This window comes from Phacochoerus africanus, chromosome 14, assembly GCF_016906955.1.
Source record: "Phacochoerus africanus isolate WHEZ1 chromosome 14, ROS_Pafr_v1, whole genome shotgun sequence".
Lineage (NCBI taxonomy): Eukaryota > Metazoa > Chordata > Mammalia > Artiodactyla > Suidae > Phacochoerus > Phacochoerus africanus.
Window position 1 is genome coordinate 31,020,602 of NC_062557.1, and position 15,918 is coordinate 31,036,519.

The following is a 15,918-nucleotide window of genomic DNA, read 5'->3' on the forward strand; positions in this document are numbered from 1 at the left end:
GTTCGATCCCTGGCCTTGCTCAGTGGGTTAAGGATCCAGCGTTGCCATGAGCTGTGGTGTAGGTCACAGACTCAACTTGGATCCCGAGTTGCTGTGGCTCTGGCATAGGCTGGTGGCTACAACTCCGATTAGACCCCTAGCCTGGGAACCTCCATATGCCGAGAGAAGCGGCCCTACAAAAAGGCAAAAAGACGACAAACACACACACACACACAAACCAAGTTAGAGCCTTGGCACACAATGTAATTGGTTTGATTTCTAATTTTATTTTTGCCTTTTTTTTTGGCTAGGAATCGAATCCCACACCACAACAGAAACCAGGGCCACACCAGCGACAACGCAAGGTCCCTAAATCACTGAGCCACCAGGAAACTCCCTGTTTCAAAATATATGACTAAGGACATAAGCTATATCAAGCTCTCGTGTTCCCATTCCCAGGATCCAAGAAGAGCTTGTAGAACTGGGCCTAAGTTGACCACAGAAAGCAAGATCTGAAGGCACTGGAAGCTCATCTTAAGCTAACTGCCATCACCTTGGAGACACCCCACTTTCAGGCAGGCTCTGGCTTCGAGGGAGATTGTTATCAACGCTAATCAAATGTTAATCGAATGCACAAGAAAAGGAAATAAATTCTTCTTCTGAAAAGGCAGCTGGAAAGAGGTAGAATTTCTCCAGCTCGGATTTACATTCCAAAGCAGTCCTAAGGCCAAACTCTCCTAGCCAGAAGGAAAGCCCCACTCTTCTCAGTTTCACCGGAAAACAGCTCCTTGGAAGAAACAAGAGCTCCTTGGCGGCGCCCCGACGTCCCTCAGGAAATGGGGGCGAGACCTAGGACGCCGGCTCCCGGGAGGTCTCTCAATTGAAGCCGGTCCCGCCTCCTGTCCATCACCTGCAGCTTTAAAGAGCAAGGGACACACCTTCCTCCCCCAATCTCTGGGGCGGGTAAATGAGTCGGGAGGATGGGGTAAGTAGTTCTAGTTACTCGATTCGCTCAGTGGTTAAATATTTATTTTGTGGGTGCCAGACACTGACCTAAGCGGTTTACGTGGTTAACGCTCACAGTAACCTCAGACGTGTGTTAACCCTGTATTTCCGTCTCTAACCCTGGGAGCGGGAGGCGCAGAGAGCAGCGCCTCGCCACGTGGGCGGCAGGATCCGCGCCCGGGTCCCTCCGCCCCAGGCTGCGGCTCTCGGTGGGTTCCCCCCCTGGAGCGTGGCAGGTGCGCGGGCGCCTGCTCCCTGCGGTTCCCGCCTCCTCCGGCGCCCACGCCCCCGGGTCCCCGCCCCGCGGGACCCAGCCGGGAGCCGGCCACCCCACAGCGGCCTGGAAGCGCGGCCCGGAGGGAGGAGCCAGGGAGGGGCGGGTGGAGTCAGGAGCGACGGGAGCGACTGCGGCGGAGGCCGGGGCTGGCTCCCCGAGCTACCATGGCGTTCGGGAAGAGTCATCGGGACCCGTACGCGACCTCCGTGGGCCAGCTCATAGGTAAGCGGGACCCCTGAGGTTTTGGGCCGGGGACCCTTGGCGCTCATTCCATTCCCGGCAGCGGAGAATCGCGCGGGTACGAGTGCAACCAACTCCTCCTACGCGGCCTCCCCTCCCCGCCCCCGCAACTTTCTCAGGCCCCGCGCTCTTCCCGCCCCGCCAGACACCTGTCTCCAGTTAATCTCTTTCGAACCCCTCTTGCTCACCTCCTTACTTCTCTCCTGTCAGTGCGTCCCGGCGTGGGGGTGTGTGGAAGCGGACAGGTGGACTTCAGGGATCCAGGTGTGGCGTGGCTGGGCCTCTACCGGGGCGCGTCAACTTCTGGGCCAGGGGAATCTCGTCAAAAAGTGCGTCCACCGGAGGGCCCAGGATTGTCATGTTTGTTTTTAAAGTTCCAGGAGGCTAAGTGCAGTGACCTCGCTTCCCTCTAGCTTCCAAACCCTTACAACTTGAGTTACTTTTGGGCAGAAACAAAGAGTGAAAATGCTTAGCGCTGGAGTGAAGGAAGTGGGAGCCAGGTGAGCGCTGGGGTCACAAGGGGCCTTTCCAGGCCACTAGGGGCCATGCAGGTGTCTGCCTGACACCTTTCCCTCTCCAGGGGCTTGCTCAGAATGACGTACTCGGAAGCCAGAGTCAGTGCCTGGATTGTTTACCAACACCTGCTCCCTTCTCCCTCATCTCGGAGGCCTCCCTTGGGAACCGGGTGTGGAACTAATGCTTATAGATGCCAAGCAAGTCATGATCACGTCAGGAGCTTAGTGAGGTGAGGAAATCATGAGAACCTAGCAGTTATCCTAAGGAGGCTCAGATTTGGACTGTTGGGACTGCAGCTCAGTTAACTGCTAACTGCTGACAAGAACACACGGCTCAACCTGAATCTTAGTTCTCACACCTTTGGAAGTGGATGGAGTGGAACTATCATAGAGGAGAAAATGCTTTCTAAACAGTTGCTGCTGGTTCTATCCCTATTGGATATTAAAATGAGCCCTAAACAGAAACGGTTCCGGACTGCGTCTTCATAGGCTGATTTATTCTTTAAGGCTTTGAACATTGCCAGCTGTGTGCTAGACCTAGACCAAGCAAAAGTTAGACCTGGTCTCACCCATCAGGGAACACGCAATCATGTAGAAAAGATGCACGCCATTTGTAGTGACTGTGATAGAGTATCTTTGCAATAGAAGAGAGATGTAAACACCCAGAACTTATGGAAAGGGAGAACATAACTCTGCCACAGCTTTTGAAGAGTGAATAGGAGTTTTCCAGCAGGATGGGAAAGTAGGAGGAAGAACACAGAATGAGGAGCAAGGAATCTGGCAGAACAGCAATAGGTGACTAAACAACACAAGGTTGTAAACTTTGTCCATTGAGTGCCAGATTCAAATAGTGCTTCTCCTAGATGGGAAGCAGGCTGAGCTTTGGGGATCTCCCAGCCAATCCTTTATCCTCTTCATATCCTTTTTAACTTTCACTTCATTCACCTTAGGGCCTCATGTTTTCATGCTAAGGCATATTCTCCTTTCTTGTAGGAAAGATGTTAAGCTCATTTAGGTTGAGTGTTTTGTTATCCTTCCCAGGTGGCATTTTGCATTCTTAGGACAATGTCTAAGGAGGGAAAAGACACTTGATTTTTTAATGATGGTGGTCCCAGCTACAGGAGCATTTAAATCTTGTAGGTGCAGTTTTGGTGAGTACAGGTGCTGGGTATGGCCTTGTACATTCGGTTTCAATAGGTCTCTCTTTGTCTCAACACCTTCCCCCAAGAGGAATAACTGACTTTTAAAAAGCAAACAAAAACTGGCATCAAACTGCCTAGATTTGAATGTTAATTCTACCTTGTACTGGCTATGTAGCCTTGGGTAATTTCCTTACTCTCTCTGAACTTCTGTTTCATCATCTCTTAACTGTGGGTTGAATGAAATTGCATAAAATAAAATACTTAGCATTATGCACTTCACCTTGTACCTGGCTATCCTTCTCTGAAGGATAGTCAGGAAGATGGAATTTTAGTTTTAGCTGGGCTGTCCTGGCCCTGTAGCCTTTATTAATAGGTCACTCATTGTTGTTGCAACAGCAGCACTACGAATCTGGATTTTGACTGATTCTTGAATTGCTGGGAATTGATCAGGGGAAGAAAGAAAGAAAGAAAGAAAAAAAAAATCTCTGGGCCCTTTCTGGTACTTGCTACCAAACTCCAGATTTTTTCAGGAAGATCAGGCATGTTTTGTTCTGTTTTAGCTCAGACTCAACACAACAGCTTTTTCTCTGCAGAAAAGGCTACATTTGCTGGGGTTCAGACTGAAGATTGGGGCCAGTTCATGCACATCTGTGACATAATTAACACTACCCACGATGGGTAAGTATAGTGTGTGGTTCATGTATTTGCCTGTCATAAGAGGCATTGAAACTACAGTTCATTTTTCTCTTGCAAACTTTGGCTTACTTGTTTAAAGAGTGTTTGAGTTTTAAGCACCCACTGCCTTTTGAAGACATGTCAGCATGTAGAATATCTGAGAATCCATTATAATTTTTCTCCTCTTTGTCTTTTCCTTAATAGTTTCAAATTTTATGTCTTTGAGGCTCAAATTCTTTGTTAAGGAGAGAGGGAGATACTGTTTCTTTCTTTAGGAATTCTTCCTGCTCTGATTGCCAGTGTTTTATGTTACTATGACTGAAAAATACTTTCAGGAAACTGGTGAACTCCTTTTTTTTTTTTCTTTGTTTTTGCTTTTTTTAGAGCCGAGCACTCAGTATATGGAAATTCCCAGGCTAGGGGTTGAATTAGAGCCTCAGCTGCCACCCTACACCACAGCCACAGCAACACCAGATCCGAGCTGTGTCTGTGACCAACACCACAGCTCATGGCACTGCTGGATACCCAACCCACTGAGCAAGGCCAGGGATTGAACCTGCGTCCTGATGGATACCAGTCAGATTCATATCCACTGAGCCACAACAGGAATTCCTGAAGCTGGTGAACTGGTGGTGACCTGTATCTATGCAGTTGTTGTTATCAACCAGGAAATAATTTAGCAGTTGTTTTCTCTGCCTGTCACGAGACAGTTTCTTTGCTTTCAAATGCTGACTCACCCATGTTCATGCTGAGTTCTTAAATGATGTGGTATCTTTTGTTACACTTTTTCTCTTTGTTTGTTTGTTTGTTTGTTGTGTTTTTTAGGGCCACACTTTGGGCATATGGAGGTTCCTAGGTTAGGGGTCGAATCAGAACTATAGCTGCTGGCCTGCACTACAGCCACAGACAGCAACACCAGATCTGAGCCTTGTCGGCGACCTATACCACAGCTCATGGCAACGCCAGATCCTTAACCCACTGAGTGAGGCCAGGGATCAAACCTGTGTCCTCATGGAAGCTAGTCAGATTCATTTCCGCTGAGCCACGACGGGAACTCCTGTTACACTTTTTGCGCTTTATAGAGATTTGAAGTTTAGAAAACAGTTGTTAAGAAGGCCAATTTTTAGAGTTCCCTGGTGGCTCAGTGGGTTTAGAATCTGGTGTTGTCATTGCTGTGGCTCAGGTCACTGCTGTGGCTTGAGTTGGATCCCTGGCCTGGGAACTTCCATATGCCGTGAGTGTGGCCAAAAAAAAAAAAGAAAGAAAAAGGAAAGCCAACTGTTTCATGATTTCGTCTGAATTACTACAAGTTGTTGTAAGGGATACAATTCTCTTAATTTTTCTGTGCATGTTAAAGTAATAACAGCAGAAGAGATTGTATTAGTTTATGTTGATGAAAAAAAAACATTATACTTGGAGTTCTCATTGTGGCACAGTGGAATTGAATCAGACTAGAAACTGTGAGGTTGTGGGTTCAATCCCTGGCCTCGCTCAGGGGGTTAAGGATCTGGTGTTGCTGTGAGCTGTGGTGTAGGTTGCAGACACAGTTAGGATCCTGCATTGCTGTGGCTGTGGTGTAGGCCAGCAGCTATAGCTCTGATAGACCCCTAGCATGGGAACCTCTGTATGTTGCAGGTACAGCCCTAAAAAGTAAAAAAAAAAAAAAAAAAAACCCCACGACATTATTCTTAATTTTTTTTTTGTCTTTTTGCCTTTTCTAGGGCCGCTGCTGCAGCATATGGAGGTTCCCAGGCTAGGGGTCTAATCAGAGTTGTAGCCGCCGGGCTAGGCCAGAGCCACAGCAACGCAGGATCCAAGCCGCATCTGCAACCTACACCACAGCTCACGGCAACGCCGGATCCCTAACCCACTGAGCAAGGCCAGGGATCGAACCCTCAACCTCATGGTTCCTAGTCGGATTCGTTAACCACTGCACCATGACGGGAACTCCTCTCGGCAACTTTTAGATATACCATACAACAGTATTAACTATAGTCACCATGTTGTACATTATATCCCCAGTACTTCTAATTGAAAGTTTTTACCTTTTGATTGTCTTAAAGAAAATTTGGACCCTCTCCTTATACGTGGTTCTTCCTTTTGTAACATAAAATTGTGGACTATCAGAAGCTGGCCTAGTTATTCTTAGCTCTGACATTCCATTGCCTATAGGGTGCTTAGGAAATACTAATAATGAAAATAGGTAATATTTTTGGAAATTACATTTCCTGTAATTGATAGGGGTATGAATGCGTTTCACATGTAGTGCTTTCTGGGTAATGACCATCTGAAGATGTTATTTGAGTCTTACAAAGAGGTAAGTGGTATTATTGTCTGCATAGATATGTGAGGAAGCAGGTGTGAAAAGTTGTCTTCTGCCCAGGGTCACATAGCAGATCCAAGGTCTTGGTTGTCTCCTGAGCCATTCCTCTTTCCATAAAAAGCCACTCTGCATATTGCTTTTCAGAGACTGCTTGCTTTCAGCAACGCCTCTGTTGATGATTTTACTATATTCATTACCATAGGCCAAAAGATGCAGTAAGAGCTTTGAAGAAAAGGATTTCCAAAAACTACAATCATAAAGAAATCCAGCTTACCTTGTCAGTAAGTATTTTTTGACGTTAATAATTAAGACTCTAGGATGTCCCAAGCTGTAGTCACATTTCTAATTTGGGGTAAAAAAGATACAAGTATTCTAAGATAATTAACAGGTTGGCAAAAAGTTATTTACAGTATTGATTAAAACTGTTCATTTATTGAGAATTGCAGAATTAAGGGAGTTTCATTGATTGTAATAGCAATTTAATTTTGCAGGAAGAGAGTGTTCCTGGAAAAATCAGTTTTTCCTGGTCAGGAGATGGGACATAGTAATGAAAAACGTGGTATTGAATTGATCTAGAAGTTTGTGTACGCGTTACACATGGGAAGAATGTAAGCTTGAAGATTGCCTCCCGTCAGCTTTCTATCTCACTTGAACACCTCTGGGAATTCTGAGGTGCTGGCAGCTCATTAGGGTTCAGCCAAGTTCTGCTGCTTGGAATAATTTGCAGAATGTTCTTTGTTGATTGGAACAACTCTCCTGTGCACCTTATCTCTTGATTTGGGCATGGTCATTTGTTTGACACATTCCCCTTATCCCCGCCAGCCTGGGCCATGTGACCCTCTTCAGTCCCTTGGTGAGTTGCTCCTTTTACTTCAGGATGTTTTGCAAGCCCCGCCAGCTGTGTGGCGTTCTAGTTTCTTTTGCATGCCTTTGCTGACCTCAGTCTAGCCCCAAGCTACACGTGGTTATGGCACTAATCGGCCAGTATCACACTGCTCTTAGGGCATTTGGGGGTCTTCATCCAAAGGGCTGTGGAGCAGAGGTGAGCACAGCCCCCATTTTCTAGCTTCATAGGGAAAAGAAGTTAATCACATCTTGCTTATGAGCAACTGAATGAGAAGAAATGAACAGTCTTAATGATACTGTCACTGAAGACACCCTCGAAGTTGGGGCTGAATACAGTTTTACTTATCTATCTATCTATCTATCTATCTATCAATCAGCTATGCCTGTGGCATGTGGATGCAGAAGTTTCTGGGCCGTGGATCGAACCTGTGCCACAGCAGCGACTCTGGCTGCTGCAGTGACAATACCAGAATCTTAACTCGCTGAGCCTCCAGGGAACTCCCTGCATGTAGTTTTAGAGGGATAGCCGTCCTTCACCTTTTTTTGACCTCTCCTCTGTCCTTTTCCATAGCATCCTCCTCAGGGAGGTCATGGAGTGGAGGAACTTAAGAAAGATAAGGCATTTCAGTAGCAATATCAGAGCAATGGGTCGATGATGGAAATAAACCTCTGCCTAGTACTTGGTTGATATTCTCAACAAACCAGTGAAAACGTTGTATTATTGACTCCATTTCATAGATGAGGAAACTGAGATTTAGTGAGGTTATGTGATTTTTTTTTTTTCCCCTTCAAGATTTAAGGAGCATAGGCAAGATTTCAACCCATTTCTCAGATTCTAAATTCCATGCCCTTGCCCTATACCACCTTCCTTCTCAGAGCAAATCAGGCCCCTTGAAACAACAGACCACTGTGTGTCATTTCTGTGTTCTACCCCTTTGTACTTGGTGTAGGACCTCGTACATAAGTGTATCAGGTGTTGACTGACTCATGATTTCATGTCCTTCAGCCCCCATACCGCTTTCCTAGTATCCAGGAAGACTAGAGGGCTAATAAAATGTTCTGTAGGAGTTGCCGTCGTGGCGCAGTGGTTAACGAATCCGACTAGGAACCATGAGGTTGCGGGTTCGGTCCCTGCCCTTGCTCAGTGGGTTAACAATCCGGCGTTGCTGTGGCTCTGGTGAAGGCCGGTGGCTACAGTTCCGACTGGACCCCTAGCCTGGGAACCTCCGTATGTCGCAGGAGCGGCCCAGGAAATAGCAAAAAGACCAAAAAAAAAAAATGTTCTGTAGAGTTGGGAAAGAAAGATATGTAGCTGTGCCCTGGAAAGAAGTGGATCTAGGATCTCTCAAGGTTGCTGAAAGAAGAATTGACTGAGAAACCTAAGGGTGGAAGATGAACTTATACCACTTCCTATATTTTGGCATTTGGTATTTCACCTTCTTACAGTTCTTTGCTCTGTGCAACTCGTTTGTCTCTCTCACCGTTGTAGCCTACTTGACGTTTCAGTGGTTGCTTCTTTTCCCTTATCTTCCTCTTTCCTTCCGGGGATGAACCAGGACTCTGCCCTCAGGAAGTTGGCTTATTCCGGAGTGTTGTCTCTTTTAGCCCTTCATCTCTCTTTGGGTTTCCACTCTGTCCTTCAGATAGCGTGACCTCTCAAGCCTTGCTCCCAGCTAGCTGCCTGTGCCCATTGCTTGTTCCACCTCAGGTAACTGTGCATTCTTCACCTCATGATTTTATTTTTATGTGAGAACCAGTGAATCTAAAACCTGTGCCACAGTAAGGATGAAGAGTCACAGGTTGAGGGGCAGAACAACCCCTCATTGTTAGGGGCCTAGTTCATTCAGGTACGTACTTCTTGGATTTTCTTTAAATAGGCCTTTAACTCTTGATAGCTCCATGCAGATCTGACCAAGCTGTATATTCAGTGGTCCAGTCACCTCATGTCAGACCACTCACTGCCTTGTAGTGGTGTGTTTAAGGCTTCAGAACTGACTTGAATATTAACTTAAGTCAGACTTAATTCTGAGGGAAATTAGTCACAGAAGGCATTATCCAATGTCTGTCAAAGGCAATTATGTTTACTGATAAACTCTTTAAAAATGAATCCTCATATATTACGTTTTCATTTGATTACTATGAAGTGATGAGAGCCTGTCAAAGTCAATTATAATGTCCTTTATATTTTCTGTCACTTGGGTTCTCTGCAGACTTGTTAGCCTTGATAAGGTCTTTGATGGGATTTCCTGCCATCACTTGATGGTGCAGTTTTGTCAAGAAGCCAGTAGTTTTGTTTTATTTTTAAAAGCATTTTGTTACCAGGCTTTATAACTCTTAGCCAGAGGCAAGGCTTTGCTTGAATGAGTCAATTGGAATAAGTCTAAGCAAGATACTATTATTGTCAAAAGGAAGGTGGTTCAATAGGTTCCTGGGAATCAGTTAATTAATTGGAGTACCTGCTAGGTGATGAGCTGTGGGGGCTTCAGAATTAGTGTGAAATATGTTTATTCCTCTTGGAAGTTGTAAAGTGAGTTCATCCCCTAAGGTGGCTGTATGTTGGCATGGTCTTCAGCTCCAGATGATGCCAAAACCTGGTTTACTGTGCTTGGTTTAGAAATTTATTGTGAGAAATAAAACTACCATGTAGCTCTTTTTTCCCTCAGCATTTCTGAAAAGAATACTTATATCAGTTCATCAATACATTCTTTTTATTTTTTGTTTTTGTTTTTTTTTGCCTTTTCTAGGGCCGCTTCCGCTGCATATGGAGATTCCTAGGCTAGGGGTCTAATTGGAGCTGTAGACGCCGGCCTACTCCAGAGCCACAGCAACACAGGATCCGAGCCATGTCTGCGAACTACACCACAGCTCACGGCAATGCCAGATCATTAACCCACTGAGCAAGACCAGGGATCGAACCTGCAACCTCATGGTTCCCAGTTGGATTCATTAACCACTGCGCCACGACGGGAACTCCAATACATTCTTTCTTGATGGGAAATTATCCATGGAAGCAGATGATCACAGTACTTACTGTTTATTAGGGTCCTACCTGCTATGTGTTGGGCTCTTCATAGACATTATATTTCACTTAAGCCTTCCAGCAGGTCGATGGAGGAAGGCATTATGATCATTTTGCAGATGAAGATCCTGAGGCTTAGTCAGGATTAGTGATTTGTGGGCCAGGTGCCAAAGGAGATTTGTGAAGCCTGAAGTTGGCATCCTCTTCAGCCTTTCAGTTGCTTGGTGCCTAGGTTCTCTGTCCTGCTTCAGGTGATGGTTTGTTGGTTGTCCTGTTTGCAAATACAGGTTATGTGTGAACACATAAATTGCGTCAAAGCCCAATTTCAAAATGTGCAAAAACAAGGTATTTAATTTTTCCAATTTGCCACAGTAAGTTTTATTGGCTTAGTTAAGTGGGCTGGGGTGTGAAAAAGGTACTTGGTGACATAATGGGAGAGGTGATGATGGCATAGAAGTGATCGGGGCTGACATTCTAGATGCCAGTGGGAAAACACAGAGCGCCTGATTTGCCATCTCCAGATGTTAACATTCTGAGCATTTCATGTTGACTCTTTGATTTTGTGCGGGTAACCTCTTGAGAATGTTTATCCACTATCATGAAATCTTGGTGCTCCAAACATAAAAAGGGGTTTGTGGAATATTTAGCATTCATTTCACCATTAGGGAAAAATGAGACTCGGAGGCGAAGTTATATTGCCTAAGGCTGCATAATCAGTTGCATGAACTATTTCTATAAATTCCCATTGAACTGGAGGCGCTTTTTCTCTCAGCATTTCACCTGATTAAAAAGCCCTCGTAATAATATATCAAACAAAGTCATTTGTTATTCAACTTTTCAAATTGTCTCTCTCTAAACAACTTGCATTAAAATAGATTCATCTTAGTATGTTTTGGATTCTGTTTTTATTTTCCTTTGCCTTAAAGGTTCTCTGTGTTTCACAAAGCTACACATGCTCAGCTTTTGTATTTTATGGTTGCTTTCTTAGCCACATTGCCTTTAAAAGTACAGCTTTCATACCTTCTTTTTGTACTGCCATTTAAGTGGCACAGTACAGAGCATGGTGTAAAATTAATTTTCAGGGTGTCTTTTCTGCAGAAATGATTGTATGTAGCCTGATCACATTGCAGTTCTTGTGACCTCCTTAGACTGAGAAGGTGGTATCATGGGAAGTAGAGATTTTGTTTTTAGATCACTTTTAGAAATCCACTTTCTTCATACAGTTCTTCAGTATCAGCTCATTCTTCCTTAGCCAGGATTCTGCTCATATTGTTTTATTGAAAATCTTTTTTTCCAGGTGACTGAGGACCCCACTAATCAACAAGATTGAGATTGAGCTAAGACTGATACTCAGATTGAGCTGAATTTTTCTCAATCCATATTCTTAACCACTTGACGCTCCATCCTCGTGGAAACTCTTACCTCTTTTGACTTTGCCAACGTTATGTTCTCTTTATTTTATGCATCAGTTTCTGCATTCAGTTGCCTTTATGGAGTTTTATTCTGGCTTAATGAGTGAACCCCCTTGTCCCCTCCTCCTCTCTGTTTATCCTAGGCAGCCTTCATTACTCACTTTTGGACTAGCTCTCTTCTGAACTGTAACTGTGCATGTACAGCTCTCAGCAAAAAAAAATTTCTACCTGACTGTCTTACCATCCTTTTTGTCTTAGTCATCATGAGCTGCTGTAACAACAATACCATAGCCTAGGTGGCTTAAACAGCAGACAGCCAGTTTCTCACATTCCTGGAGACTCTTAAGTCAGGTCAAAGTGCTGGCAGACTCAGTGTCTGATGAGAGCCCACCCTTTGGTCCTCTCTCATTTATCCTCATGTGGCCAAGGCAGAGATTATCTTGCCTTGACCTTCTTATAAGGGCACTAACCTCATTCATGAGGACTCCACTCTCCTGACCTAATTCACATTAGGGATTAGGAGCTTTAATGTATGAACTTGGGAGGGACACAGACATTCAGTCCACAGGACTTGTAATCTCAAAGTATCTAAATATCAACCCATTATTTTGACCTTAGACCAGTCACACTATTCCGTACACTTCCAAATTTCCATCCAAGGTGCCATCAATCCAACCTTAACCTTCAGCCATCCTCTTTCAGCAGACACCCAGTTGTTGCAAGTTCTCCCTTCACAGTTCTCATGTCTTTCCTTTCCTTGTACCCTAGTTGAGGCCTTTCACATTAGGCTGTACAAGTGGGTCCCTGCTGGGTTTCTTCATCATTCTAGGGTCTTTTGCCCTCCAGTTCCCATTGTGGAGCCCTGCCTGAAAACCTCATCAGAGTACTTTGCACTCACTAACTTTTCTCTCAAGTTCAGAATAGAGGTGTGCTGGTGACCAACTAGTAAGAACCCTCCAGTGGCTTCTTAGTCCCTCAAGATAATGTCCAAATTCTTTACATTGCCACACAAATTTCTCTACAGTCTGCATGAAGCCCCTCCAGACTTCATCCACCCCATTCCCCAGTGTCCCTCATTTGTAAGGAAGCCTCTACAAACTGGAGTGACTATTTTCCTCCTAATAACTCACATGCTTTGTCACCGGGTCGTATATTTATACCATTTACCTTTTCAGAGTATTTCTCCATACTCATTTCTACTTTTTTCCTGACTCCTTTTCAAATCCCAGCTTAGGTCCACCCTTTTCCAAAAGTTTTAAGATCCCCTAGCCTGACATTGTCACAGCTCAGTCACCATGTATTTATCACCCACATAAGGACATATTTGAGAGTGAAAGGAAGTATCATTATTAATAAAGCCAGGATGACAGGCATTCACCAGGACTTTGCTGGAAAAACTAGGACAGATGTTGCCTTGTCTAGAGCCCACATGCTTCATTGGCACCTCCCCTTTGGCCCTTGGCATTTACTCCATCACATTGTTACTCGTTCTCTATAATTGTGTCCTGGCTCCCCAACAAGGCTATCTGCTAAGCAGTTATATTATGTCTTACACTTCTTCACAACCCAGAACCTACGTTTTTCCATGTATTTTAGTAGACAGTACATTATATTTATTAATGAGAATGCTGGGGAAATCATTACTTAGCAATTTTTACCTTATATTTAGGAGGTGGTTTTGCCAAAGAGATGAAATGTTTTATTTTTCTCTTTAGCTTATTGACATGTGTGTGCAGAATTGTGGTCCGCGTTTCCAGTCTCTGATTGTGAAGAAGGAATTTGTTAAAGATAGCCTAGCTAAGCTGCTGAATCCCAGATACACCTTGCCAGTAGACATTCAGAATAGAATTTTGAGTTTCATTAAGGTAAGTCTGTTATATACCTTATGGGATGGTAATTAGAAATTTAATTATCTGACGCCCAGTTCATTCAGCGATCCTTTACAAGCCTGGGATTGAGCCCCAGAGTGTTTCTACTATTTTGTTTTCCATGTGATAATAATTTCTTGGCATTGGAGAGTGGCTTTTCTTTTCCTGAAGAATTTATAGTCTTTTTCCGTACCTGTCTCTCAGTTCCTATTTTATCTGTGTCAGGTAGGAAAAATAGTGTATGTTCATTTTGCATATTGTCTGATGATTAAAAATACATTATTTTAATATATATTTATATATTTAATGTATATTTCAATATATAATTTATATCAAAAATTATATATTAGATATATATGTGTATGTATATTTTAAATATATATATATTTTAAATATATTCAGTAAATTGTTAAGGTAATTGATGATTAAAAATATATTATTCTGGGAGTTCCCGTTGTGGCTCAGCAGTTAGCGAACCCAACAAGCATCCATGAGGACTCGGGTTCAATCCCTGGCCTTACTCAGTGGGTTAAGGATCCGGTGTTGCCATGAGCTGTGGTATAGGCCACAGACATGGCTTGGAACCCACACTGCTGTGGCTGTGATGTGGGCCTGCAGCTGCAGTTCATATTGGACCCCTAGCCTGGGAACCTCCATATGCCACGGGTGCAGCCCTAAAAAGACCAAAAAATATATATATATATGTATATATTCTAGTCTCTAAAAATGTACATTTTGCCTATGGCATTCAAAAGTAGCTTTCTCTTCCTGAGTAAGGTACATATTTATGAGTCTCTCATTTTCTGTCATTAGGTTAAGAACTGTGTTTTGTTTTGCTGCTCTTTTAACTCTGGAACTTTCCATCTCTTGAATTCAGACTTGGTCACAGGGTTTCCCAGGAGGAGTGGATGTGAGTGAAGTAAAAGAAGTGTACCTGGACCTCCTCAAGAAAGGTGTTCAGTTTCCTCTGTCACAGGCAGAGGCTGAAACAGCCAGACAAGAGGTGGGAGACCTTTTTTTGACCTGCATAGAGTAAGACAGTGTAGTACGTGGGTGTTTTTTCATTGAGAGGGACAACCCTAGCTCCACCTTGCTCAAGCTAAAAGATTAATTTACTAGAAGGGCACTGTGGTATCTCATGGAGTAACTAAGCCACGAGGGTAATGTTAGCTCTGTCTTTGGAACAACAGAGAACCAAGCATTCACATGCCTGTTACTTGTCTGTTTCCCCTTGATCATCAGCTTCATTCGTCTCCCTCATTGGAGACTAGGTTTTTTCATGTGGTAGACAACGTAATTCCCAAATTTTCATATTATAGCCTTAGCTTTTTTCAGATTCCAAGCTCAAAAACTCAGAAAGGGGACTCAGTGAATCAACCTGGGTTGATTTTTCCATTTCTGCACAAACTCACTGTGGTCATACAAGAACGTGGTGGCTCCATATGAAAATCATATAGGTGGAACAGAAGATGGGGAGTTTTCAAAAGAAAGAATTGGTGCTGGACAGGCAGGGGTCTCTACTGTAGGTAGTCATATAATACATTTGTTTATTAATACTGTACCTAAGAAAGGACACAATGAACTTTGCAGAACAGATACTGACTCACAGACTTTGAAAAACTTGGAGGGTGGGGGTGTGTGCTGAGGGTTTGGGGTGGAAATGCTGTAAAATTTGGTTGTGATGATTGTTGTGTACCTATAAATGTAATAAAATTCATTAAGTAATTAAAAAAATAAATAGGGTCACATGGTAGTTCTATGTATAGATTTCTAAGGTACCTCCATACTGTTCTCCATAGTGGTTGTACCAGCTTACATTCCTACCAGCAGTGCAGGAGGGTTCCCTTTTCTCCACACCCCCTCTAGCATTTGTTATTTGTGGGCTTATTAAGGATGGCCAACAAATAAAAATTAAAAAATAAAAATAAATAAATAAATAAATAGGGAAGTAAAATAATACAAAAAAATTCCATACCCATGGGAGACTTTCTCCATGTTCACATGTATTCATTCTCAGGTTTGTAAGTAACTTTCAAGGTTTTAAATTTAAAACACTTTGAGTGGCTGGTTATAATTAAGCTCCTAATTTCCTATAATTTCCATAATGCAAAAACAGTAGTTCTTTACTTCTGTGGATTGGTGAATCCTGCCTTGGTAGAAAAACCAATTCTGGTGTATATCAAAAGTCTGATCTTTGTGGAGGCTTTGTCCTAAGGGCTAACTTTCCCTAGTGATTGGGTCATCTTAATGGAAAAAGTGGGATTGGGGTGGCCAAGTTAATTCAAATAATAATATTTCTAAATTTCATGTTGACAGACTGCTCAGATCTCACCAAATCCACCACCATCTGTTCCTACTGCACCTGCTCTTTCTTGTGTAGTTCCTAAGAACGCCACCATTACATTGGTCCCAGAACAGGTAATAAGCAATGATTATATTTATTGATCACTTTTTTTAAGTTCTAAGCACTTTATGTGTAGTTTTTTTTTTTTCTTCTTAACCACATTATAAAGTGGAGGTGTATTTTAGCCTCATTTTACAGAGGAGGGAATGAAAGCTTAGTGATGCTATGTAAGTTTTCATGGTTCATTTCTTTTTTTTTGTCTTTTTTTGTCTT

The 15,918-nt window shown here is 43.4% G+C and overlaps 1 protein-coding gene across 2 annotated transcripts in view; it reads left to right on the forward strand.

Moving 5' to 3' along the window:
• The first annotated feature begins 1,337 nt into the window (after positions 1-1,337).
• The window catches only part of TOM1L1 (target of myb1 like 1 membrane trafficking protein), a 54,895-nt gene continuing 40,314 nt past the window's right edge, over positions 1,338-15,918 (forward strand). The window contains exons 1-6 of one of the 2 annotated variants that reach the window (XM_047759352.1): positions 1,338-1,483; positions 3,752-3,836; positions 6,359-6,437; positions 13,149-13,298; positions 14,179-14,304; positions 15,618-15,719. In XM_047759352.1, coding sequence (XP_047615308.1) covers positions 1,426-1,483; positions 3,752-3,836; positions 6,359-6,437; positions 13,149-13,298; positions 14,179-14,304; positions 15,618-15,719 — 600 coding nt within the window. In that variant the 5' untranslated portion in view covers positions 1,338-1,425. Of the gene's footprint in view, positions 1,484-3,076; positions 3,168-3,751; positions 3,837-6,358; positions 6,438-13,148; positions 13,299-14,178; positions 14,305-15,617; positions 15,720-15,918 lie in introns of those variants that run through there. The other variant, XM_047759353.1, reaches the window with a different exon arrangement.